The 26,344-nt window shown below is 31.0% G+C and overlaps 1 protein-coding gene across 2 annotated transcripts in view; it reads left to right on the top strand.

Moving 5' to 3' along the window:
- The window catches only part of LOC145328741 (uncharacterized), a 65,027-nt gene that overhangs the window by 16,864 nt on the left and 21,819 nt on the right, over positions 1-26,344 (top strand). The window contains exons 2-6 of one of the 2 annotated variants that reach the window (XM_080172560.1): positions 22,172-22,227; positions 22,751-22,793; positions 23,410-23,568; positions 24,992-25,030; positions 25,783-25,851. In XM_080172560.1, the coding sequence (XP_080028686.1) occupies positions 22,172-22,227; positions 22,751-22,793; positions 23,410-23,568; positions 24,992-25,030; positions 25,783-25,851 (366 nt within the window). The remainder of the gene's footprint in view (positions 1-22,171; positions 22,228-22,750; positions 22,794-23,409; positions 23,569-24,991; positions 25,031-25,782; positions 25,852-26,344) is intronic. The other variant, XM_080172561.1, reaches the window with a different exon arrangement.

Raw genomic sequence — 26,344 nt, forward strand, 5'->3', positions numbered from 1 at the left:
TGTAAAATTCTATGTAAAAAAATTTAGAAAAATATTCTTTTTATGTTATTGCTATGCTACTTTTGTTATAAACATAATTGTCCCTGTTGTAAAATGTCCAACGGAGACCAAAGAATGATTTTCTTTGTTTTAAAAGATTTTCAGATAAGGCTGGAATTATAATTTATCCTTAATGATTATTTTTGACCTAAAACTTTTACTTTATGATAAAGCTTTTTAAAACCACTTTTAGTTTTTTCTCATTAAATGAGTAAAGCACCTATATAAATATATACATTCTTAATTTTCTATTTCTCGGCTGCTAATTAAGATATATGTAAAAATATTAAATTTCTAATTAGATTCCTATGACCAGTGGGTATAAAGCTTCGGCTTCCCTAAAAAGCGCATTTAGATAACGGAAGGGCAACCTGGCCATGATAAGATAACCAACTATTGTTCCTAACACATATTACTTCCGCTTGTTGAGGAGTTCTAAAAACGCTTTATAACTATGGATGTTGTACCTACTAGTGCTATGTTAGATGCACGACATAAAAAATAAGTGTTAGGGGAATTGGGCCCTCAAAAACAAGTGCTCAGTTAGGACTTCCTGACAAAGATAGTGCAATAACAAGGTATTTTAGTGCCTTGGACCCTTCATTGTTATCTACTTGCCCTGATTAAAACTATTTGTTTGAATCCTACAAAGTTCCTACTGTGTAACAGTCTCCAGAAGTATGCGAGTCTATAATAATACAGTGTAAAAAACTGAAATAGAATGCAAACCATTAAATTACAAAATAAAAGAATTTAACGAAAGAAAGAAAGGCTTCGTATTTTAAAGTATTTAACTTTTTTGTATTGTCAGTCTATCAGCAATGCAATTATGAATTAAAATACATAAATTCTGTATTCTAAAAAAAAACATTAATTTGCTATTGTCATATCTCTCCATATAATAGAGTCGTTATAACTTTTTAGTAGCGAAGCTACTCTACAACCCTAATTTTTTTTCACATCCTCTCTCTTTATTTTCTTTGTTATGATAACGGAACATTTGATCTACAACATATTTTTTCTGTTTGTTCATTCTATGCTTTTTTGTGCTATGCTTCTTATGGATGTTACAATACTTGTTTGTTTGTTTATATTCTATCTGAAAGTGAAATCCTTTAAATGTGACTCATTTGTCTATGTCCATTCAAAATTCAAACATACATTGTCAGGGAGATATAAAAGGATTCCGTAAACAATATGGTAAACAGGGCAGACTGCAATTAAAAAAAAGTGAACATTAACCCTTACAGATCGGGGGGGGGGGGTCATATTGACCCCCCCCTCTAGTTTTTTCAATGTCATTTTTTTTGTAGGTAAGATAGAGAGTTGTGACTTCATGACTTTTTAAGTTTAGTAATTATACGTCGGCAAGAGTTGATCTCATAAGGATATCTGGTCTGTGTCGGTCGTGGCGTCCGGTCAAAGTCGGTTAGGTGGCACCAAAGTTAGAAAAAATTTCTAAATAAATCTTAATTTCTACATTATGACTTTTGTGTATAAGGTAGAAACCTAAATTTTTTTTGGTGAATACTTAGATATCAATGACCTTCTGAGAAAAGTGATGTTATGACCGTTTGACCGCTCCCTGACCGACTTTATGACCGATTTTTGTCCGGCTTTTACTACAGAAATATATCATGAATATCGTGGCTTCTATTACAGCTAGAGACCTAAAAATTTTTTTGGTAAATTCTTGAGCAACAATAAACAGATTAAATATTAATTGGCGCCGCCAACCGCCGTTTTACCGCCGTAACCGCCGAAAATGGCGGTTTCCGTTATTTGCCGTTTTTCGGCGATGATCAGAAAAAGTAATTTTTTTGTTATGAAAAATAAAAGTTCGTCCTAAAATTTGGTCATCCTAGCTGCAAAATTGGCCGCTCTACAGCTGTTTTAATATTTAGCAGCTGGCCGCTAAAAAGCGGCTAAGGAGCGGTCTGGCCGCTATGACTAGAAAAAGTAATTTTCTCTAAAAATACACATGAACCACCAGAAAAAAATTTTTACGTCTTTATCTGTAACAGGAGCCGAGATAGAGGGGGGGGTCAATATGACCCCCCCCCCCCCCCCCCCCGATCTATTAAGGTGGGAATTGGGGCCCGATCTGTAAGGGTTAATGTAAGAATTGTTATGTCGCATCGTGTTTTAGACATCTTTCTATGGAAATTGAAATGAAAAATTATAAGATTAAAACCAGTTTTGTAAGAATTTTTATTTTTCTAAGGCTAATCTTATTTAATCTTTTTTGAATTCTGTATACCAATTTATTGCAGGAATCTTTATTTCTGTCCTTTATATAAAATATTTTTACAGTTGTCGGGGAATTTAAAAGCTTTTATACTCACAAATATTTTATCATTTACATAAACTACTTTTAGTCCCAGTTTTACTTTTATCACTCAAATAAGAATTTTTTATGTATAAGAAGTTTTTAGTTTCAAAGCTGCTCTAAATTGAAAATGTCCGTCTCTTAAAAACGGTCAGGGGAAAAAGCATTAAAAAAGAAAAGAAATGCCCACCTATTATTTTTAATTTAATAAAATACAAGGAGGGTGAAGTTCTCAGTGCTTAACAGGTTACTTTGTATGAAATCGCCTTTCAGCTATTTAAATTGTTAGAAATTTGTTACCAAGTTGGTTGTATGACAAATTTTGTTCCTACCCTAAAATATTTTAATACCCAGAGATGTAGGGATAGCACAATGAGAACTAAATATTCCTTTCTAAATCTTTTATATGAGTACAGTTACTCTAGATAGCTAGTATATAATAGAGGGAAGAAAGGGGTGTAGAATAGATTGATATAACAACTATTGACCCTTCTTCCTTGTAAATGCAGGGATCTTAGGGGATAAGACGATGGACTATAAATTAATATATTTCACCAATGATGATGAACGAAATTACCCCTTCAGCACATCAAAATTATTGTTTAAAACTTTTAAACCAACCAATCAAAATAACAGTACCCAAATTTATTGATTATAAGAATAAGATAAGATAAAACTTTGGGTACCAAAGTAATTTAAATTCCAATGTCCCCTCCCTCCGTGATGTGAATACCTATGAATACAACTTTTTATAAATTTATATGCCTTTAGAAAGCTTGCACAGGGTCCTAGCATGGATATAGATACGTTTTTGGTAAATAATCCTATAATATAAAAGAGTACAGTTTTATAACTGAAGCTAAAGATCTTGTAATTTTCTGGTCTTAAAAGGGGATGCTGTGAGTATGGGTGCAAAAAATATGACGTAACAAAAAAATTAGCCAATGAGAGGCCACTATAAATTTTACCATTGGTCAATAACGGCCTCTCATTGGCTAATTTTTTTTGTTACGTCATATTTTTTGCACCAATACTCACAGCATCTTAAAAGGGTATTTAAAATACCTTTAGATAATTTTATGCTATTCTTCTTAAAAGGCATTTTTTACTTAAAAAGCAACAAAAGTTGTTAAATATTTAATTATACTATATATAATTTAGTTTACGCCAGTCATAATTAAGAATGTTCAATTAAATAGTTTGATTTTCTATATTATGACTTTATTTTTTAAAATTTATTTGTTTTCTTTAATTTTTGATTTGATCAACTGCTTTATTATGCACAGGACAAATAAAAAGTCCACTAAAATAAGGAAAAATTAGTTTTTACGTTTACGAGATATCCACATGACTATCTTTCATAAGATTGTTCTTAAATTTTATTTTGAATTTTGATCCTGTATTTTTTCAGACTATACTACTATCTCCAAAAAGGCACAGACACACACACACTCTGACATACAATCTGGACCATAAGTCATAGATCTAAAGGGATAAGACAATGGCAGATAAATTGATGTACATCCCCAACGGTGATATACAAAAATAACCCTTGTGTAGATTACAATTAGTGGTTGACTAAACCAATCCAAATCTAATAAAAGCCCTTAAAGGCATTGAGCCAACTAATAAGAAAACGTTATTATAAAATTTTAAGGACTAGCATAAAAAACAGCTGATTGTCCCCTCCTGTCTCCCTGACTATGAGTCCATCACATAAAACACATAAATTTAGTTTGAATATATTTGATGTTGTGTGCAGATAACGTCTCTATTCATTTCTTTTTCTCTGTATGTCTGTCCACTCATACAAAAGGCGGTTGTTGGCGACTTTAGGATTTTTTTTGTACTTTTTTTAATAAAAAATGTTATAAAAGAACCTAATTTATATGCTTGAATAAAAAGCATAACGTTTTTCATATTTTAAGATTATTGAAATTTTTCATTTTTTAACAGTTTAATTTTTTTTATTATAAGATAACATTCACAATAATAATTTGAAATTTATATCTTTGATAGAGTTACAGGGCTTAAAAATTCATTAAAAAAATCACATTTTAAAAGAAAAGATCTTCTGTACGAAAGGATTTTGCTAATCGCTGGACCAATTTAAGAATTATTTATATATAGATAGTTTGATAGTTTTTAGTCTTATATTCAAAACAAAATTTAAAATAATAATTCATTTAGAAAAATTTATGAAGAGGGCAGTTAATACTTGATTTTATAAATATGCGTTTAAGATAAAAATCTTTAAAAGTTTAACGGTGAAAATGCACTTATAATTATTATGATGATTAATCATAGCTATGGAATTTATATATATTACATATTAGTATGGAAATTAAAGAAAGTAGAACATCAAATAGGCAGGGATACAAAGAGATAAGACAAAGGCCGATAAATTTATGCACATCCCCAATGTTAATGCAAAAATTTACCTCTTCTTTAGATTACAATTTGAAACATTTGGACACTCAATTTAATAAACCAACCAATCAAAATCCATCACAAGTCCCCAAAATTGTTAAGCCAACGCATAAGAAAACGTTATTATAAAACTTTAGAAATAATGTAATATACAGCCCATTGTCCCTTTTCTCTCTGGGTAGCGAGGCTACTTTGAGTATTTAGCATTTACGTAGTTAGTTAAGTGCACATACATTTATATTTATACAAAAGTATATAATACACACTCAGTAGTAAGGGAAGAGTAATTATATCTTTTGGGGCTCCTAACCCCAAAACAACCTAAAAATGTACAAAGTTTTTTTTTAAAGAAAGACACATTGAATTAATGTATTTGTAACAAATCTATCCGTCTAATGCGAACTATAAACATAAATATTTGAATAACAGCTATGCAATTTAAAATAAGCTAAAAAAAATAAGTAGCAAAAGTTTAGATTATAATAATAGACCAATATGAAAAGAATAAAAAGCCTGGTAAAGCCAGCAGGAGCCTAATTGCTTTCTATATCTTCCTTTCAAATAATACATATATTATTCTTATATGTTAGGTATAGCCCCGTTCATTCTTAAGACTTTTCTTTGATTTAGAAAAACACGGATAATTTTTTTTGTTGATTTGCTTATATATTATTCTTTTTGAAAAAAACGTAGTCTTGTTAAGGAAAATATGTTTAGCAATATTGCATTATTGCATTCTAAAAAAAAGTATCAAGAGGCCGTTTACAATGTGCAAATTAGACGCCAAAATTGTGTCTCAACAAGATGGATACAAGTTTTACTTTCAGATCAAATATCTTTGGCCCCAAATAATTAGTTCAAAGGAGTAGTTTTAAGGATATGAAACGAGACGTTTAGTAAATGATTTACTTCACTTCAAATATAGTCTTAGTCTTTTTATTCTTCACTATAGGCCTCTAGGGGCACTAAAGGGCAAGAGGGACAGGAAGAATCGACCCTCATTTTTCAATATTAATTTTAAGTATAAAAATTTGTGTTGCGGTATTTTATTCACTTCGCAAAATAGGTATAAACCTTCCCTGAACCTAAGAGAAGCTTTACCGTGAAAGAGAATCATATCAGTGCAGACACATGGACAAAAATCCTGTTACTTTTACATATATAAGGATACTAGTATAAATTAAGACATTTATCCTTTCTTCTTAACTATGATTGTTTTTAATATAAACAAATTTTCTCTGATAAAAAATTAAAATTGACTTTGTGTTTCAACTTTAAACTACTCCTTTTAAGTTAGGAAGTAAGTGAATTGATTATAAAAGCTCGTGTTAAAGCGCATAAACATTGTTCAACTTGGATTTGCATGGCTTGGCTAAAACATTGTTTTTGCAAACTTTTTGCCACCGCCGAAAATTCTTTTTATCTTTCACTTTCCTTTTTAATATTGAAGCTTCTCTCTAACTCACTTTGTCTGTCTGTCTTGAACCCTAAAGGAGAAATGAAAATATTTCGTCTGCAATTTGAGACGAAGGCTGCTTTTTTTGATTAATATACCAATTACTAATAAGATTTTATTTTTAATAACTTTTTTCTTTCATTTGCTTTTTGATATTGTCATTTTTGTTTAAATTTTCATTTTTACACTTTTTTTTAACATTTGATTTATGTTATTTTTTTTTTACCATTTTTTTACCATTTTTTTACTCTTGGAAGTTTTTTCTACCCTCCTCCCAAGTATATAAGGAATAACTTAAGAATACCCCCCCCCCCCCAAAAAAAAGTTATTTTTCGCCTCCCCCCAAAAAATTTAAAAAAAACTTTTTCTTTTAAAATCAAAAATAAGAAATTGGGTTATCAAATTCCACTCTCCTCTTCTCAAGTGCCCCTAGAGGCCTCTAGGGGGCGTAGCCGCTAGTATAAAAATAAAGTAACAAACATGTGGAAAAAGAGTGTTGAAACCTAAGCAGTATTCTAAATGCTTTCATAAAATATTAAATGAACATGCCATTGGCATCAAATTTTGCTTTCCAATTTGTAAAAGAGAAATTATAAAACATGACTTTATGTATAAGATGCTTATCAGATCTTTATACATACTTAATTTCTTATTTTGGAATGGAATCTTTCCTAGTTAGCAATAATAATACACTAGCTGAATTTAAATATAATTTTATTTGATGTTAAAAAGTAGAAAGTAATATAAATATAAATGTATCATAGAAAACAATTATATGTACACAATCAAAATATTTTTCTGTATTTTACAATTAATTTTCAGAGCACACATTTTTTTTTCAAGTTGTTTTGTTACCCTGAGCAGGCTTTAGTCTATTTTATAGATATTGAAAAGAAAATCGTTTTCTCTTTTTAGGTCAAAATTCATAAATTGAAAGCAATTAACTTTATAATGGGTAATTAAATTTGCCTAAATATGCCTACAAGTTTTGCCTTATAGTAATTTATTGACGGTATTGTTATGGTAATCATTACAACTTTAACTTTTATAGAATCTTCGATTCCCTGCAGTTTACACCCAAAAAAAGTTGGTATAAGGTTTTAGCTAAAATCATTTAATTGACTGAAAAATAGAATATTAAAAAAACATACTGGGAGGACTATGCCTGTGGGGCTACACAGCCCCAATATAACCTAACCTAACATATCTTAAAGTAATAAACAAACAAGAGAAAAACTACCCCCTCCTTACAGAGAGACAGACTGCAGAACGGAAAGTACGGATGATCTCTAATTTTAAAGTAGCTGCTCTACTAAAATGATTTAGGAGAATTTTATAACTGATGTTTTAGGCATCTTTTATTGCATATTGTTAGGCCTTTAGTGAAAGCCATATTAAAAAACCCTGGCTTCCACCAAAATTTTGCATATTTAATCAAGTAATATCTATGCACATTTTAAAACGATTTAATGCATAACATGTGCTTTTTTTTACTGTTACAAGATACAATAAAAATGGGATTATGCAGATGTTTGAACAAGAATATTATGTTTATTTTGCTTGTACATTTAAATCATTTTTTAAAAGGAAAAAAAGATTGTACAGTACACCCCTACATCATTTTATAAAATTTTTGGTAGCTAATTACCTCTATATGTGTTTCTATCTGTCTGTCTTCGCTATTCTTGGACGTAAGCTTCCTCTTGTTCATAGTTTAAGTTATTCCTACAACCCATTAAACATTTGCTTTTCAGCTTACTTAAAACACCCTAAATCTAGGGGTGTCAAAAATAATCATGGGGATAAGGGGGGGGGGGGGGAAAGTTAGGTTAAGTAAACCCCTGACATAATCATCTGTGTTAAACCAAATGATTTGATTATAGATCTTATTTTAATTAGCTAAGCTACTTGCAATTTGAAGAAGTTTTAATCCAACAGCACCTCTTTTTATTTATGACTTTATTTGAACTGAAAACTTGGACACGAATTCTAAATTTTAATTTTCGGTATTTTTTAAGTTCTTCTTATGTTCTAATGTAAATGAATGTCAACCAGATGCCTTCAGGCTTAACGGAAAGTTTGGTGCTTTGCCTTAAAATGTCTATCGAGCAATGAAACCAATCTTAAAAGAATTCAAAATAAGGTAAGGAGTACATTTTCCCTAACCCTATGCCTAACCCTTGTAAGAGCTCCAACAATGAAAATTTATTTCAAATTAAGACGGGGTTCTATGCTCTACAAGTCAATTTGCGGGATATTGCCAAATATTTTGTTTAATTTAATAATTTTCTACGATTTTTTTTATAGAAAACTTATGCTTACCATGGGTATAATAAATAAATTGTGTATCGTGCATTGTGAATAATTTTATCAGTTGAGTCCATCACTACGACTTATGATAGGCCAATTAATCTAACTTTTTATAGTAGCGTACCTACATTATAAGTATTAGTACATAGTAGGTTCGTGATGAAAAATATTTTAGACTTTTCTATACAATTATATTTAAGATTGTTTATTTTATGTGAAAATAATGAGAAAAATATTAAAACAAGGATGACAACATCCATAAGTAGCGAAGCACAAAAATCGTAGATGGGAATACGAACAGGTAGATTTAAAAGGTTTTTACTAAAATCAAGAATAGATTTATTGGATAAGATAAATATGAAACCTTGTTTTATTTTGTATAATGACGATGGTCAAAGTAAATTATATTAAAGATGCTCATAACAATGGGAAAAATTATTTTGATACTGATATCCCATAAAAGTTTGAAAATTGGATCAAAATAAACAAAGATCTTGGGAAATATGTAAAACATATAAAAATAGCCAAAAACCTGATAAAAGGCAGTCTGGCCGCCATGGTTGTTTTCTTGAAACGACAAAAAAATTTAATTTTTAAATCCTTAAAAACTTTAAAAATTTGGAAAATCGGACCATATACACTGAAGATATGGAAAAAAGTGTTAAATATATTTATAAATAGCCTAAAACCTGCCAAAAAGGCAGTCTGGCCGTCATGGTTATTTCCTTTAAAGAAGGGAAATTTAATTTTGATATCTACAACTGAAAAATTTTGAAAATCGGACTTTAAACACTGAAGATATGGAGAAAAATGTTAAAAATATAAAAAAAACAGCCTAAAACCTGCTGAAAAGGCAGTCTGTCCATCATGGTTGTCTTCTTTAAAAGACGGGAAATTTAATTTTGATATCTATAACTGAAAAAATTTTGAAAATCGGACCATACACTGAAGATATGGAGAAAAATGTGAAAAATATAAAAATAGTCTAAAACCTGCTAAAAAGGCAGTCTGGCCTTCATGATTGTTTCTTTAAACGACAGGAAATTTAATTTTGATATCTGTAACTGAAAAAATTTTGAAAATCGGACCATAAACACTGAAGATATGGAGAAAAATGTGAAAAATATAAAAATAGCCTAAAACCTGCTAAAAAGGCAGTCTGGCCTTCATGATTGTTTCTTTAAACGACAGGAAATTTAATTTTGATATCTGTAACTGAAAAAATTTTGAAAATCGGACCATAAACACTGAAGATATGGAGAGATTGTGAAAAATATAAAAATAGCCTAAAACCTGCTAAAAATCGGTCCGACCGCAAATGATGTTTTATAGTCAATTGTGCTCCTTAATAATGGGAATGTTGTCAAAAAATTTCAGCATTCTATCTTTTATAGGAGCTGAGTAAATCCCATTTCCCCCATAGCGTTACGGACTGACTGACTGACTGACGGACTGACTGACGGACTGACTGACGGACAAAGTGAATTATAGAGTAGCTTCGCTACTAATGAATTATAGAGTAGCTTCGCTACTAAAAAACACTAAGGAAAAAATATAACTAGTAGTGGTTTCGTTCCCTTACATTTAACTTTAGTATAAACATTTATATATATTTTTTTTGTGGGGGGGGGGGATGTAAAGGGGGGGAGTTCCACTTTCAAAGAAAATAGCTTAATCCTGTAACCAATAGATATATTCTCTAAAAAGCAGAGCCTAATCTGTACAGTGGTATGCATAATCTTGAGCTTATTTATACAGACAGAAAGAGGGAGAGACATCAGTTTACTTTGTATTATAGAAATTTTTCATTCTTGTTGAAATCTACTTGAGTAGGCCTATCTTTTATGAGATTAAAGAATAAGTAAGTAGAGAACAATATTAATTTTTAAAAAATCATTTGTAAAGATCAAAGTTTATTTTTAAAATAAAAGCATCTCAATAATTAACTTTGTAAATATGATTTGTTTGTTCTTTGCCACTTATAATATATGTTGTAATTCTTATAGATTTCCCTACATATTTACATATATGTTAACAAATCTACTTTTTATTATTATTTATTTACCTATTCCTTGGTTTAATGAACCCAATATGCTTGGCTTTACATCTTAACTTTCATTTTCAATTCAATTTTAGAAGATTGAAATTTTTATCTTAACTTTTTATCATATAAGTTTATCATAGTTTACAATTACTGTATTACTGTTTACTGTTCTAACTGGTGTTAGCTTGAAATTGCTTAGTTTTTTTTTATGAATATATTGTCAATGTAAGAAATCTGTTTAGTTTGAAACAACTGTGCTTCAATTCAAAATGAAACAATCAAAAGTTAAATTGGCAGGGCAATTAAAAAGGCCTATTTGATTACATTCAACTTGGACCAGTCCTATTTGAAGTAATAAATTAGAGATAACCCTCCAATGTAAATAAAACATTAAAGTAACAAAACGCTTAGTGCAAAGTAGGGTTGGGCCGGATATCCGGTGTGGCCGGATATCCGGCCATTTTCAATATCCGGCCGGATACCGGATATTGAAACTATCCGGCCGGATATCCGGCTCTATAATTTTTTATACTTTACACCAAAAATCTCTGCTTTTTAAAACCTTAAATGGCTATAATTTTCTTATTATTGAAGCTAGAAGAACATTTTTTCTGAATAAGTTTAACTTTATGTAAATTTATATAAGATTTCTGAAGAAAATTTTTTTTACTACTTTAATATCTGGTTATTTGGCCGGTTATCCGGTAATTTGGCCGGATAACCGGATATTAGCCGGATATCCGGCGTTGGCCGGTTATCCGGCCGGTTACCGGATATCCGGCATTTTATATCAGCCGGATATCCGGTATCCGGCCAAAAAAGTATCCGGCCCAACCCTAGTGCAAAGATTCTTTATATGTTTTTTCCCGAAATTTTTTGACAATTAGTAAACGTATATATAAATATGTCATTGAAAAAAAATCAATTACAAATTGTTTTTCCTCTTACTGTTAAAAATAGATATTAGATGAAAAATTATGAAATTTTTATAAAAGCTAGAGGCAAAATAGCTTTTTTAAAGTAAGTATGTAAATATTTGTAGTTTAATTAATGGCATTCAATAAGTTAACTGATTTATTAGGCGTGATAGTAACTTAGGGTTACCAACGTTAATAATAGGAATTAGTTGCAAAGTTTAATGTATACGTTTACTGGATTTTTGTAGTTGGTTTATAAGTTAAGATTGGCAATGTTTAGTTTATTGTTTTTTTTTTTCATAGTAATATGAAATCAGGGTTTCCTAGTCAATTCTAGGAATTAGTTGTGATGCCAATTCTGGGTTTCCAAGTTTTGAATTATCGCTAGAAAAAACTTTACATTCCGTTTTACAAATTATAGACATAAATCAAATATACCATACAATTTATAATTATTATGGTAACCCTTTTATAGGGTGGATTTAATTGATTTCTAACACAAGCAATTAATTTTAAATCCTTTGAAATTTGTGTCTCCGCATAGATCTTGACCTAGTGACATTGAGATATATGTATAACTTTTCCTTTATAACTGAACTAGCGACTGCGCCCCATCAATATGGAAGGGAGAGCCTAATATTGCCCAAAGACTTAATTCTAATAGCATGAAACCTTCCCATTCCCTGTGTTAAGCTTTCTGAATTATAGAACTTAATTGGTTTAGAACTTATAGCGATCTTAATGACCACTATAAATTACTTTTAAATCTACAATTTTTGTATTCATGCTTTGGTCTTTGAAGAAAATAAGTTTATGGTTCCTAACTGTTATTAACCACCTTATGATCAATAAGAAAAAAACAAAACACATTTTTCTTTCATTTGCCTTTGTACTTTCCTCGGACATACAGACAGGCTTAGTTCTACTTTACTATGAGAAAGTTTGAAAAATTAAAATTTTTTAAATTTTATAAATTGGTCCTTGAAATAAAAAGTATAGCTGTTAAACTAGATGTTAACGCCTGATAACATTTTTTTTCTATTCTGGTATTTTCTAAGAATGTCTTAAGCATTATTTTTATGTATTTTTAATTAAGGCTTTTAGGTCTATATTAAAGGGTTAGTATTTTTATTTTTTAAATTTTATTATATACTTTTTCTTCATTATACACTGAGCTTGCTTTTGGAAACAGATTATTCAAAGACATTCAAATGTTCGAATATGGCTTAATGTTCTTAACCTTAATTTTTAAAATCTGCAAAAATCGTACAGAAAAACATATTTGGAATAAAGCCGGCAGCCTCGGGCTAATTGGAAATATCATTTTTGACACCGACATAATTGTTTGTTTGCTGTTAAAATTAATGACTTAATTAACTATTAATATACAGAAATGAAAACTCCCAAAAATACCAATAGAGAAAATAGGTCATATTGGTGAGAAATTTTTTGAAGATCAGCTACTCTATAGCTAAGGCACTTTTGTAGGTTAGACTGTCAAACTGTCTATAAAGTAAATCCATCAAATATGTACATTTACTGAATATATTATTAGGTTTTTTATATCGTGCAGATTTTTAAGCAGTTTATCTATCTATCTGAATATTGATGATTTTTGATCCTTGCTACATTTAGATCAAATTGTCCTTATTTTGGTGAAATATTTCTAGAATAAAACCCATACTTAGTTGGAGTTTAAACATGGATCTTACAGGGTAAGGCAATGGCCGATAAATTGATGGAAGTTCCCAATAATGATACACAAAATTACCTCATCTATAGCGTAAATTTAATGATTGAAATGTTTGATCACTTAACTTAATAAACCAACCAAATTCACTAAAATCCCCAACGAAAAGCCAACGAATAATAAAGCGTTATTATAAAACTTTGGGGTCTAGTGTAATAAACAGCCCATTGTCCCCTCTATCTCTGGAGTTTAAATCTGATTAAAAATAGCATGATGTAAGTTAAGAAATTACATACTCCACCGACATTTTGACACTCTAACCATACAACCCAGACTATAGCATGATTAGGTCTAATATTAAATAATAGAGCAAAGGTAGAGTTTCATTTTTAAAATATATTTTAGTCCCTCTTAGATATTTTGGGGTGAATTTGCTATATGAATCTGGAGGCTGGTTAAAATATGTAATATTTTCAGAAAATTTGTTGGAGTTATTACCTCCATTACACCCCCTCGCCGTTGGACAATACATCCTTAAGTGCATAATCATAAACTTTTCCTCGATTTGATATGTTAATTGTTTTGTTGACAAATAAAATTCAAAATGTTCTGAGTTGACAGCTAATAACAGCACCCAAGCTTAACATGGAATAACGGATTAAAAATGGATATGAAATATTTTATTGCACAATTAGAATAGTTGCTAACAAAAATAGTTTTATCGTATAGTTGTTCATTTAAATTTTCTTCGAAGCTGAATATAATACGATGCAAATCTAATTTTCAGTATGCCTTAGAACCGGTTCTAATCCAGAGGATATTAATCGGTTTCGAAGCTTTACTGCAAAACATTTTATTTAAAGTCTTAAACATTTATTTGAACTCAAAATTGTTCTAAATAAGCCAAATCTGCCATATTCAGGGAGGCCCAAAGTTTGAGCCAAAAATTTGCTGATAATAGTCAAAACACGACTAATTTTAGTTCTTCATATGGATATAATACACACAGACAGACAAGGGGAGAGATAAAGGCACCGAAAAGGGAAATATGGAGAGAATGGAGAGAAATAAAGATAAAAAAGAGAGAGATTATCTTGTTTGAGAGAGAGAGAGAGAGAGAGAGAGAGAGAGAGAAATAGAGTGGGCATAATCTTAATATCTTCTGACAGTGGGTAGCCTACAAGTAAAGGGAGAGGTCAATGGCAAACATTATAGGGTTATAAAGTTTGTATTCAAAAATAAGATTTTTTTTGACAAATCGCTGTTTTCAGATATTTGTTGTAAAAGAATTGTATTGTTTAAGTACTAAGTAAATTCGCAAAAATGATAAATGTACCTATTATAATCTAAGATAAGTAATGTGAATGGTAGATTGGCTTGCAGACATTTCAGAATTCATTAAAAGAATATAATAAAATTAATTTTAATTTAACATAATTTTTGTTACAATATTTATTTTAATTGTAGAATTATTTAGCTTGAATTTTAATTGTATAAACCGTTCCCTATAATCCTGAATATTCGAATAGAAATATTAGCAGAGTTTCTTAGGCGTCAGTACAATTTTTAAAAATAAAAAAATTAAAAATGAAAACGAAATTGAATTTATGTTTTAAAATAACAAAACTGCTTTTAATCTTACTTTGGAATGTAATGCTTGTTAGGAAGGCTTTTAAAATCTTTTTGTTCATATATTTTATTTGATACCTAGGTTTAATTAAAGCAACAAAAAATACTGTAGTGATGAAATTAAGTTTTAAAAATTATAATAGATTCTTAAGCTGTTTCTCCACTTTTTTTTGTCGATATTATTTTTACCTTCGTTTTTCCAAAAATTTAGCCCAATAAATCCGCCACTAAATAAGTTTTAGGTCAAGACAAGCTTAATCTTTTTATGGAAATAAGATAAATAAGATGTTTTTCCTTTCATTTCTCATTTTTAAAAATAAAGATTAAGATCTAGAATTAAGAATGTGATAATATCTCTTATATAAACTTTCTTAATTTCTTTTTCATGGCTTTTTATAGTTTAGGAAAGTACAGAATATTCTAAAAAGAAAATGTATTTATTGCTTTTGCACAAAAGGCGTATTTGAATAAAATTTTTAAAAATGTGGGGGGGGATAGTAGTTTTCTGCCTGCGTGGCATAAACCTATTGTGGCTAGATCCTGCAGGGCTATCCAACCTAACCAAGCCTAATCTGGCCTAAAGTAATAAACAAACAAACAAAAAACTGTCGCTTCTCCCTTTTTAAATTGGGTTTGATTAGGTAATTTGAGGGAAACCAACGACAATTTCTTTTTAGTTTTCTGACTGGCTTTACTTATAATCATTCAAAGTGTTGGTTGTCTGACAGATGTATTTATGCCAAATAATCACTTACTGCTTTCTTAAACTTTCAAATTATGTTTTAGCTTTTTATTTGAAGCCTAAACTGACATATCAAATCAGAAAGTCCATTTCATATGAATGTATAAAAGGGCGTTTAATTGTTTTTAAATATTTGCATGCAAATATTTTATAATGCTTTTCATTTCATAAACAATCAAGATTCAACAAGAAATAATGCGTCCAAGTTGTACGGGATTATTTAAAACACATTAAAAACTAAAAGTCAAAAATTTTACTGTACTAAGTTGACAATATAAATTAAAACAGGGAATTTGAAAATGTTTGGAATTATTAGTTTCATGGCAAATAATTAAAACTTATAGGAGAAAAGCTGTAATTGTGTATAAATTTTATCTTAAAAAGTCTATATGACCGTTTTCGGACGGACATCCCCAGGGTAAAAAGTAGTTGTGAAGATGACTTCAGAAGATGGTTTTCTAAATATCATATTTGACAACAAAATAACTTTTTAAAAATCATTAAAGCAATTCTTATTTATGTTCGGTATAGTAAAAGTAAAAAAAGCCCCAAAGAGTTAGAGCACTCTGCAGGGGTTAGAAATGACTTTTTATCTCAAAGATTTTAGATAAGATTTTCCAAAAAATAATTTTAAGTGTAAGCACTCTTCGGGCTAGTATTCTTAAGCTTAATTTTTCTTAAGCTTAAGCAAACTTCTAAAATGTAAATGTTCTTGTGATGAATTTACGAAGAAAGGGTTTCAACGATATGATAATAATAAAAAGTTGGCCTAATGACAATCTTGAAACAAGTGGACAAACAGGACGCAATGGACCTTGAAAAGGGAATCTTTTTATCAAGATAAAGGTCAAAACATGGTATGCAATATCTATATATACATGTGTGTGTGTGTGTGCGTGTGTGTGTGTAGGTGTGTGTGTGTTTGCAAATATAATCTTGTTTGTAATACAGAAATTTAAATCTAAATTAACCAATGTACGTAGAATATTTGATTAAAAGCCACTATTTAAATTTTGCCCAGTGTAATCTTCTAGACTAATTTAACTCACTGTTTATCTAACATTAGTTTTAAATGAAACTTAACTTCCTTCATTCTGTTGAAAGGACATACTAAAATTCATTATGATTCTGCAAAAAATCCTTGTAAAAAAAGTAACAGAATGTCTGTGAATCTTTCTGTCTGTCTGACTGTTTTTACCGAAGGAGTAGCAAGGTTTTTCTTTGTATGGAACTAAAGATACTTGATAATCCTGGCCCAACATGGTTGTAATTTTCAGGAAAGATTTATAATGTCTTTGGGATTATTTTGAGATGTTTTCTTGAAATCCTTTCCCCACCTAGGGTGTAGTGGCGTAGCCGCTAGTTTAGAATATTCCTTTAAATTCAATAAATTTGTCGATACAGGAATAATAAATATTTTTATAAGATTCAAGGGTTAAATGTTTAATTTTTTCAGATGGCCTAAACCTTTCTCTGATAATTATATAATCTGTAGTAGATACCATATTAAACATTGATTAATAACCAGGACTTCAGCACCAAGTATTGTTTTTTTTTATGTTATACTAAAGTACAAAATTGCCCTCCTTATTTACCCAACTCATCCCTTTGAATCACAATAATGAAAAAACCCTTAATTTTTTCCCTAACTTTGGGGGAAGTTAGGAAACCTCCATAAATGAAGGTCTTTATTAGAATATTGACCGTCGCAAATTTAATACAAATGAGTTCTAGATCGCAGATTTGATTAAAAGAGCTGTACTAGACAACATTTCTAGGTCTATATTTAAAACAGTTTAAAATCCAAAGACTTGTTTTGAAACTAGCGACGGCGCCCCTAGCAGCAACTAAGGGTTCTTTATACGGAAGGATAAGAAAGTTTAGAAAATAGCCTAAAACTATCTTCAGATGAAAATCATTAGGTAGTCCTTCGGCTCAGTAGATAAATTTAAAGCTACAGACAAAAAACCTTACTAATTTTTATTATAGAATAGTGAGATTTTACATATTTTGATTGTAACTTTAAAAAGTGTTTCAAAAATCAGCCATGTAACGTCATAAAAATGAGGGATTATCCAAATCATTTTTTAGGGTTTTCTTTCCCACTTCCCCTCTCATCTCCCTCATTTTTATGACGTCATATGTCTGATTTTTAAGACACTTTGTGAAGATACATTATAATTGCATATGAATTGCTGACACTAACCTTTGGATAATGATTTTCTCTACTGTAAAGTCTTGTTAAGTAAACATTTAATCAAACAACTTATCAAGTTAACAAATTGAGAGATCGCTTATGCCTTATTTATTATGTATGCTGTTGAAAGTTAATTGAAGTTGTATTAAGAATTGACATAATAATCTTTAAAAGCAGTGGGGCAAGTTTTTGCTGTCTTCATTAATATCATACACAGAGTATTGCATTGAATTTTAAATTTAACATTATTTTTGATGAATTTTGTCTTATTTATTACAAAAATCTCTAAATGTGTTTGCCAAATCAAATTGCGAATTTCAGAGAAGATTTCAATGGGTACACTAATTCTTTTACTGGAGATTTGAAATTTGGGGAAAGGAGATAAAACTGTTTTAACTTCTAATCTATACTAATTTCCAAAGGCTTTAAAAAATTCGAAATAAAAAAAATTGAATCATTAATAACTTTTTACGATGTTTTTTTCTATTGACAGAGAAGGTACCCTTATAAAATTTTCTAAACACCAAACTTGGGCGGAGGCTGATTTTTAGTATAACTATCATGAAAAGATAAAACTATTTTGTGTGGGTGGCACAAAAATGCAGGGTTTGCAGCCGCTAGTTTAGCTTTCTATTGGCTGCGGCTACAGCAAATTGTCAGAATCCAGCATGTACGGATGTTCCCAAAAATTTGCAAATTAAGTTAATTTGAGTTTGTATTTTTTTGCGACCGCTTTTTGGCGGCTGCAACTACAGATTGTTTAAAATTGTTGCGGCCGCGAATTATCGAATTACGCGCGTCGGTTGTTTGTCCCTAATTGGATTGTGCTGCATATTGGATCTAACCCGGCTGCTACAAAAAATGCGGCAGAAGCTGGCGATCCCTATAAAAATGTGGTAATTTTTTTTTAACTATATACACACAGTACAATAAATTGCAAAAAAGATGCACTATCTGGCTCAAGTCTATTTTTATAAATTTGATGGATCTTAATGTGTCTACATCCAACCCCCTAACTTTTAAAAACAATAAACTAAAATTCATAGATTTATTATTCTTTTTTTTTTATAAATCTATAATCTACATTTGCTTAATCTTGGTTTAAATTTGATTTAGTATCAATCTTTTTTCAATAAATATGTTGTATCTACATTGTTTGCGGATAATCCTTCAAAGTGCTCATATTTATTTTCTTTTAATTGGCAGATTTTTTTCATTCCGTAATTCAAAGATTTATTGAATGTGCTGAAAATGCGACACAGTATGTCTAATTTGTTTTGATAATTAAACTTCAAAATAAAAGCATATCAAACATCTTATCATTTGGATTTTAATTAGTTGCAATTTTTCGGCTCTTTGAGTAATGTCTTAATCTATTTAGTGTTAATTAAAAGATAATGGGTCAATTCCTGTCAAATTTCCTAGGCTAAATTTTTGCTTTATATAGATACAGTGTGTTTTTTTTAATAAGACGAAAGTATTGTACTCTTTAACCCACTTACCATTGAAAGAAGTTAATAATTATTATCTCATTTTCTTCATTGATGTAGGAAATTTTTTTCAGAAAAAAATATTCCATGGTTTTTAACAAATTATGGCTTACTCTTTGACTAGCCTTCTTTTATAGGATTTTGCCTAATATATTTAGAATGTACTATACCAAATAGGCTGCACTACAGATATCTTAGAAAGGAATTCTTATATTTAAATTTGCAATGACAACATTATAAATGGCTACTTTTAGAATTTGCTAATTTATGCTAATGTGTTTATCTAAATAAAGGAGGTTTCATCTGGGGGAGGGGGGGGGGGGGGGGTTGGGTTAGAGGGTGTTCGGGAGTAAAAAGAGGTGATTAAATGCATCTCTGCGCCTTAATTTGTTTTTCGTGAGTCATTACAATAGAGAGCAATGCATGCAAGAAAAATGTCATACTGGTTACGGGTACAGGGAGTGGACAGGGGCGGGCAGTTTAATCTCTCCTCCAATTTGTGACATATTGAAGGCTTCCTTTATAAATTTGGCGATGCTTTGGATGTAGATTATCTTTCATTATCCTTGCCAACCCTGAAAAGTCGCATGAGCACATTAAGAGTCGTTTCATACTCAGTTTTAAAACTGTTATAAGTAATTAAAATTTATCTAATCTAATATTTACGTAGCTTTTCTGAAATGGAGAACCCAATCGGTTAAACAAGTTATGAACTTAAAGTTTGACAAACAGACAGACAAGAACCTTTTTCAATTTATTGCAACCAATAAAAACTGCTATATATTCTCATATCTCCATAACCAGATAGGCAGCCATCCTACTTCTAATAAATCAGATCCATTGAAAGGTGGATGCTAACCCCCTTCCCGGCAAATTGAGGTGTCCCTAAAAGATATTGGCGGAAAAAATAGTATAATTTATAGAACAAACTACAAAGGGTCAAGAATCATGGATATAAATGGCCGATAAATCAATGTATATCCCCAATAATAATACACAAAACTACCCCTTCCGTAGATTACAATTAGTGGATGAAACGTTTGGACAATCAACTTAATGAACCAACCAATCAAAATTTAATAAAATTCTTCAAAATTGTTAAGCCATCGAAAAGGAAATTTTTTTTGTAAAACTTTAGGGACTAGTGTAATAAACAGCCCATTTTCCCCCCTCCCCTTCCTGGTTAGAAATAAAATTAATCATCGTTACATATTCTAAATATTTTGCATAATATTATGCGCACTAATCAGAGATGGAGATAAAAACTCTAAAAAACTATTAAAGACAAGTTACATGCATTATGCTTTCCTTTTTAGTACGGTATATCCTATAAAAAAAGTGTAAGATTTTTTTGTATGTTGCTTAATATTTCGATAACGACTGAACCGAATGAGTTTCACAAATGTCTCTAGAAGGTTTTAGGCTATTTCATTTATAATTTCATGTAAGCCTTAGGTAATACAATTTCATTACCTACTTACTTAACAACATGACGAATTGTAGAATAATACCCTTTGAGATTAATTGAAACTTTTGTAAATTAGATTTTTTTAGATTTTCATGTTCTTAACATAAAATATAATTCCCTTTCCATTTTTGCGAATAAACACACACACTCACACACACACAAACACACACTTTCGCACACACACACAAGCATACGAACATAAATCTAGTGCAAGGTAGTTTTTGCAACCCAAAATAAGATGCAAATTTTACTTTCATCCGTCCATTACACCTTTGCAAAATTAAGGCTGAGGAATTTCAACAAGGACAATAATATTATATAAAGAAATAATGATCATGTTAAATGCTATATTTCCACCAAAAAGATGCCCCTAGATACACAGACGCCAGCTATTGGACTGAAATCATATAATATCAAGCAGTAATTTTAAATATAAATCTCGGAAAAAAATAGTGAGAATTTGTTGTGCTTTTCAGTGTAGCTTTATGAATATCTTAACCTGGTTTTAGGCTATTTTCCTGACTTAAAATAACAACAGTTCCAAACTAACCATAGCAATTGTAAAGAGAATATTTAAGACGTTTGTAGAATAAGGGCTATATGATACACTAAATTGTTTTTGGGGCTTCTGAGTGGGAGGTTTAAACAGTTTTATCTAGAACACAAATAACCTCAAGGCTGCTTTTAATTTCCTAGCTACTATATAAGTCAACTCATTTAAGGGGTAGATGGACAAACTTACTAAGGAGTCAAATGCACTAATGTGACAAACCCTCTAGGGGACAAATGGAATTTAGGGACAAACGTACTTATACCGACATACTTGGAGGACAAAATCCTAGATAGTTTTACTAAAATGATGTCCCCCCCCCCCTCTTAGTTCATTTGTACCCTACTATGTTTGATCCCCTAGAAGGGTTTGTCTCCTAGTACATTTGTCCCCCCTAGTACGTTTGTCCCCTTTAGAGGGTTTGTCCCCCTAGTGCGTTTGTCGGTGTACCATTTGATTGGAAGAACATTAGTCATCATACAATAAAAGCAAAATAATTGATTATATTATAAAAGGAAAAAAGATAATATAAACATTTATAAAAAATTTTTTTAGAAAATCTTCGCTTGTTTCTAAAGTCGTTGTCCATGTTGTAATCTAAACCTTTCGCCAACATATTTTACTAACACATTATATCAAGAATTAGACATTTTTACGCTCTTTCAATTAAGAAATCTTACATTTCTTGCCATTTTTTGGTGCATATTATCACTGTATTGTGGAGGTGCTATTCAATAACTGTTGTATGTATGTTGGTCTGCCTATTTTTAAGTGTCTATGTAAGATTAAAGATAAAGAAACACAAAATAAATGTTATAAGAAAGTTCCAACTATAAATTCATTTGATATTTCAATACTAATAATTTAATTTTTATTTCAGTTGATATTTGCGCTGAATGTCTGGCTTGTGACCGCCGATGCTGTTGTCGAAGACAGGTTAGTTCCCCTTTATAATTGTACTAGCGGATGCGCCCTATAAGTCTATAGGGGAGGAGGAAAGTCACCCCACCCCATTTTTTATTTGAGTTTTAAAAGAAAAAGTAACTAAAATTTTGGAGGGAGGAGAATTTTTTGTTGGGAGGGTGTAAATACTTTCAAAACATTTCATGAACCTATAAGAAGCTTCACTGTAAAGGAGAACCATTTCAGTTTAACGGTTATACAGATCCTTCGCTACTGACAAAAAGCCTTACTCTTTTATATAAGAGGATTAGCTTCTAGAGACGAAGGGTTTAAGTAGAAATAGCCTAAACCCAACCTAAAGCACTAACTAAATTTCCCTTTGAAATTCGACAAAATTACAAAAATACCATCCTTTTCAAATAATTTAAGCCTATCAAGCTTAAGAGAAGATTACATTTTGCTAGATTTTAGAGAAATTCTAATTCCATAGGAGAACTTCGCGTATTTATTGAAGTTTTTGAGATAAGAGTTTTTATTTAATTTTGGTTTATTTTAGAGTTGAGAAATCTCTGTTGAACACATTCCCTTTCAATGCTCAGGTAAAATTTCAATTCTTTATCTGCTTCTGTTATAATGTAACGAAAAAAAACTTTGGATCTACTGCAGTTCACGGTAAAATATTGCTGGTAAGCAATATTTCCAAAAATCTATGAATTTTAAAGGATGCTAGCTGCCAAACGGCTGAACGTACAGATCATGCCCGCACACTGTTTTAAGCGGCATAAGAAGGCCTACAAATAATTGGAATAGCCATAAATCAATAATGCATAATTATCTCGCAGTGCAGAGAAATGCGCGAAAAAGACCTATTTTACGCGTTTTTTCTTCAGTGAAGCTTTCCCTGTGCATAATTGGATCTTGGCTATTCCAGATTATTTGTAGGCCTTCATATGCCGCTTAAATTGGTGTGAGGGTATGATCTGTACATTCAGCCGTTTGTCAGCTACCAGCCTTTAAAATTAATAGATTTTTTGGAAATATTGCTTACCAGCAATATTTTACCGTGAACTGCAGTAGATCCAATACTTTAATTACATGAATATGAGAATTGTGTACCTATAATTGTTGTCTGTAGAGCATTACTAAAGATATGCCACAATAAACAAGATTGCTGAAATTCTCAATCTTTTAAAAATAATTAAACTTTAAATTTAGGAGGTTGACCTTTCCCTGCACTCCGAAGATGAAGATTCTCAGCATTTGAGACAAGAGTCCCTAGCATTGCCGACCCTCTCCAACAGACAAGAGTCCCTGTCTTTGCCAGCTCTTTCCAGCAGACATGCCTATGGTCCTGCACAGACCATACCGGCCGAGGTAAAATATTTTTCTAGCAAACATGCCTTTAGTCCTGCACAGACTATACCTGCACAGGTAAACTATCTGTCTAGCAGACATGGCTATAGTCCTGCACAGACTATACCTGTCAAGGTAAACTCTCTCTCTAGCAGACATACCTATAGTCCTGCACAGGCTATACCTGCCCAGGTAAACTATCTCTCTAGCAGACATGCCTCTAATCCTTCACAGACTATACCTGCCCAGGTAAACTATCTCTCTAGCAGACATGCCTCTAGTCCTGCACAGACTATACCTGCCCAGGTAAACTATCTCTCTAGCAGACATACCTATAGTCCTGTACAGACTATACCTGCCCAGGTAAACTCTCTTTCTAGCAGACATACCTATAGTCCTGCACAGACTATACCTGTCCAGGTAAACTATCTCTCTAGCAGAAATACCTATAGTCCTGCACAGACTATACCTGTACAGGTAAACTATCTCTCTAGCAAACATACCTATAGTCCTGCACAGACTATACCTGTCCAGGTAAACTATCTCTCTAGCAGACATTCCTATAGTCATGCACAGGCTATACCTGCCCAGGTAAACTCTCTCTCTCTAGAAGACCTAACTATAGTCCTGCACAGACTATACCTGTCCAGGTAAACTCTTTCTCTAGACAAAGTCAAAAAATTTGTTAGATACTCAAATTTAAAATTTGTATTAATATATTTTATTTTTCTTCGATTTTAAAGTATTTTCCACTGAACTTTATTTAATGTTTTTATTACATCAACAAATCACAAAGCTTGCAAATATGCCCTTCAATATTTTGTTGTTAATATACTAATTTTGACAATTTGTTATTGAATGTCAGTACCATGTCTACTTTTTTACAGGGTTCTTTCATGAAGGGCTTGGCAGGCGCAACTAAGTCTCTTATTTAAACCCGTTTGGATGCTTTAAAACATTTTTTTAAAAAAAGGTATTGCCATAATTGGGTTATGTTTAGATTCTGGCTGATTTTAAAAATTGGATATGGTTGATTTTCTTACAGGCGACAGGCGGTTGTCGAGCCCTGCTTTCATGTTTTAGGTTTTCTCAAATTTTGTTTAATTAGAAAGTTAATTTTCTTTCCTAAAAATTAAACAAATATCAAAATTAGCTGTAGGCAAAATTTACTCAGTTCACACGTCAAAACAATAACAGCTTTTTTTGCATACTTTTCATCAATATGAGTTACACGAAAAAAGGCATTTACTGCTATATTCTTTTTACTAAAAGATCTCGAAAACTATTATTTCTTCATTTCTACAATTTTCATAGCAGCTTTAATAATGCCCTGGACAGGTTTAAGGCTATTTTCTAAAAATAGTTCCAGATAACCCCCCCCCCCCAAAAAAAACATAAAAAAATAGTCCTTCAATAAAAATTTAAGAATTAAATATAATTTTAGAGTGCAGACAAACCTGTCCAGGGTATCCAAACAATTCAGGTAGGCTTTTTAAAATTAATTTAAATTAAAACCAGTTTTGTGAGCCCTGAGGGCTTTCAAAACTGGTATTAATCTTATGATCTTTAATTAAAATTCATGGAAAATTATCCGTTATACGATGCTGAACATGATATTTCAGTATGGCTGAGAACCGGTTCTAATCTAGTGAATATTTATCGATTATTTTAAAGCCATACTGGAAAACATCTTATTAAATAAAACTATAATATATAAATTAGAATAAATAATACAAGAAAAAATAAACAGCCATCCTGAACAAATTACAATGTAAAATGTTTGGCTCACTATATTATATAGAGGTATCTAAAGGGATAAGACATTGGCCGATAAATTGATGTACCATTGTACATACCCTATGTTATACACAAAATTACCCCTTCTGTATATTAAGATTAGTGGTTGAAACTTAAACCAACCAATAAAAATTAATTAATAATTAAGTCCGCAAAGTTGTTAGGCCAACGAATAAGAAAACGTTATTATAAAACTTGGGGTACTAGTGTAATAAATAGAACATTTTCCACTCTCCCTGGTATTATAGCTGTGTTAAAATTACCATTCTTCTTATAGCGTATAGCTTGTTATAAGGCTTACTTTGTATTCCAGTATGGCTTCAAACCGGTTATATCCACTGGATTAGAACCGGTCCTCAGCCATACTCAAAAATCATTTTAATATCAGCAGAAAGCTGTCTATAATACGATGCGATAAATAACTACTATATATTTTAGAATGAGATTGGAATTGATAATATATCTGCACAGAAACCAAATCAGAGCGGAAAGAGATGTGTGGATAAGGTATTGTACATCTTTAAAGGCAAAGCTTTTCTATAGTAAGTGACTGTAATTAGGTGCTAGCCATAAAGAAAAAAACAGTAAAATAGTTATAGGTTCTGTCGAATTATTAGCCAGCTGTAACCAACAACAAAATAAATTCAAAAATATAATCGTACATGTTTTGTGATTTTGGGGGGCAACGCTTTGTAGTAATGATGACCTTTATATCTTCCCCATAAATATATTTTTTAGATTTATTTAGCTTTTGACCATACCTTATTACTAGTAATTAGCACTTTTAATCTACTTTGAAAACCCCTTTTATAAGATGGCCGTAGGGGAGAAAGTCACTCAAAATCAGACACGTGAAGTCATAAAAATGAGGGAGATGAGAGGAGAATTGGGAAAGAAAACCCCTAATAAAGAGAATAATCCCTCATTTTTATGACGTCACGTGGCTGATTTTTCAGTGACTTGCTTTTCCTATAGATTACCTATCACAAACAATAATTCC

This window comes from Acartia tonsa, chromosome 9 (assembly GCF_053477335.1).
Source record: "Acartia tonsa isolate MP-2025a chromosome 9, ASM5347733v1, whole genome shotgun sequence".
In the NCBI taxonomy this organism is placed as follows: domain Eukaryota; kingdom Metazoa; phylum Arthropoda; class Copepoda; order Calanoida; family Acartiidae; genus Acartia; species Acartia tonsa.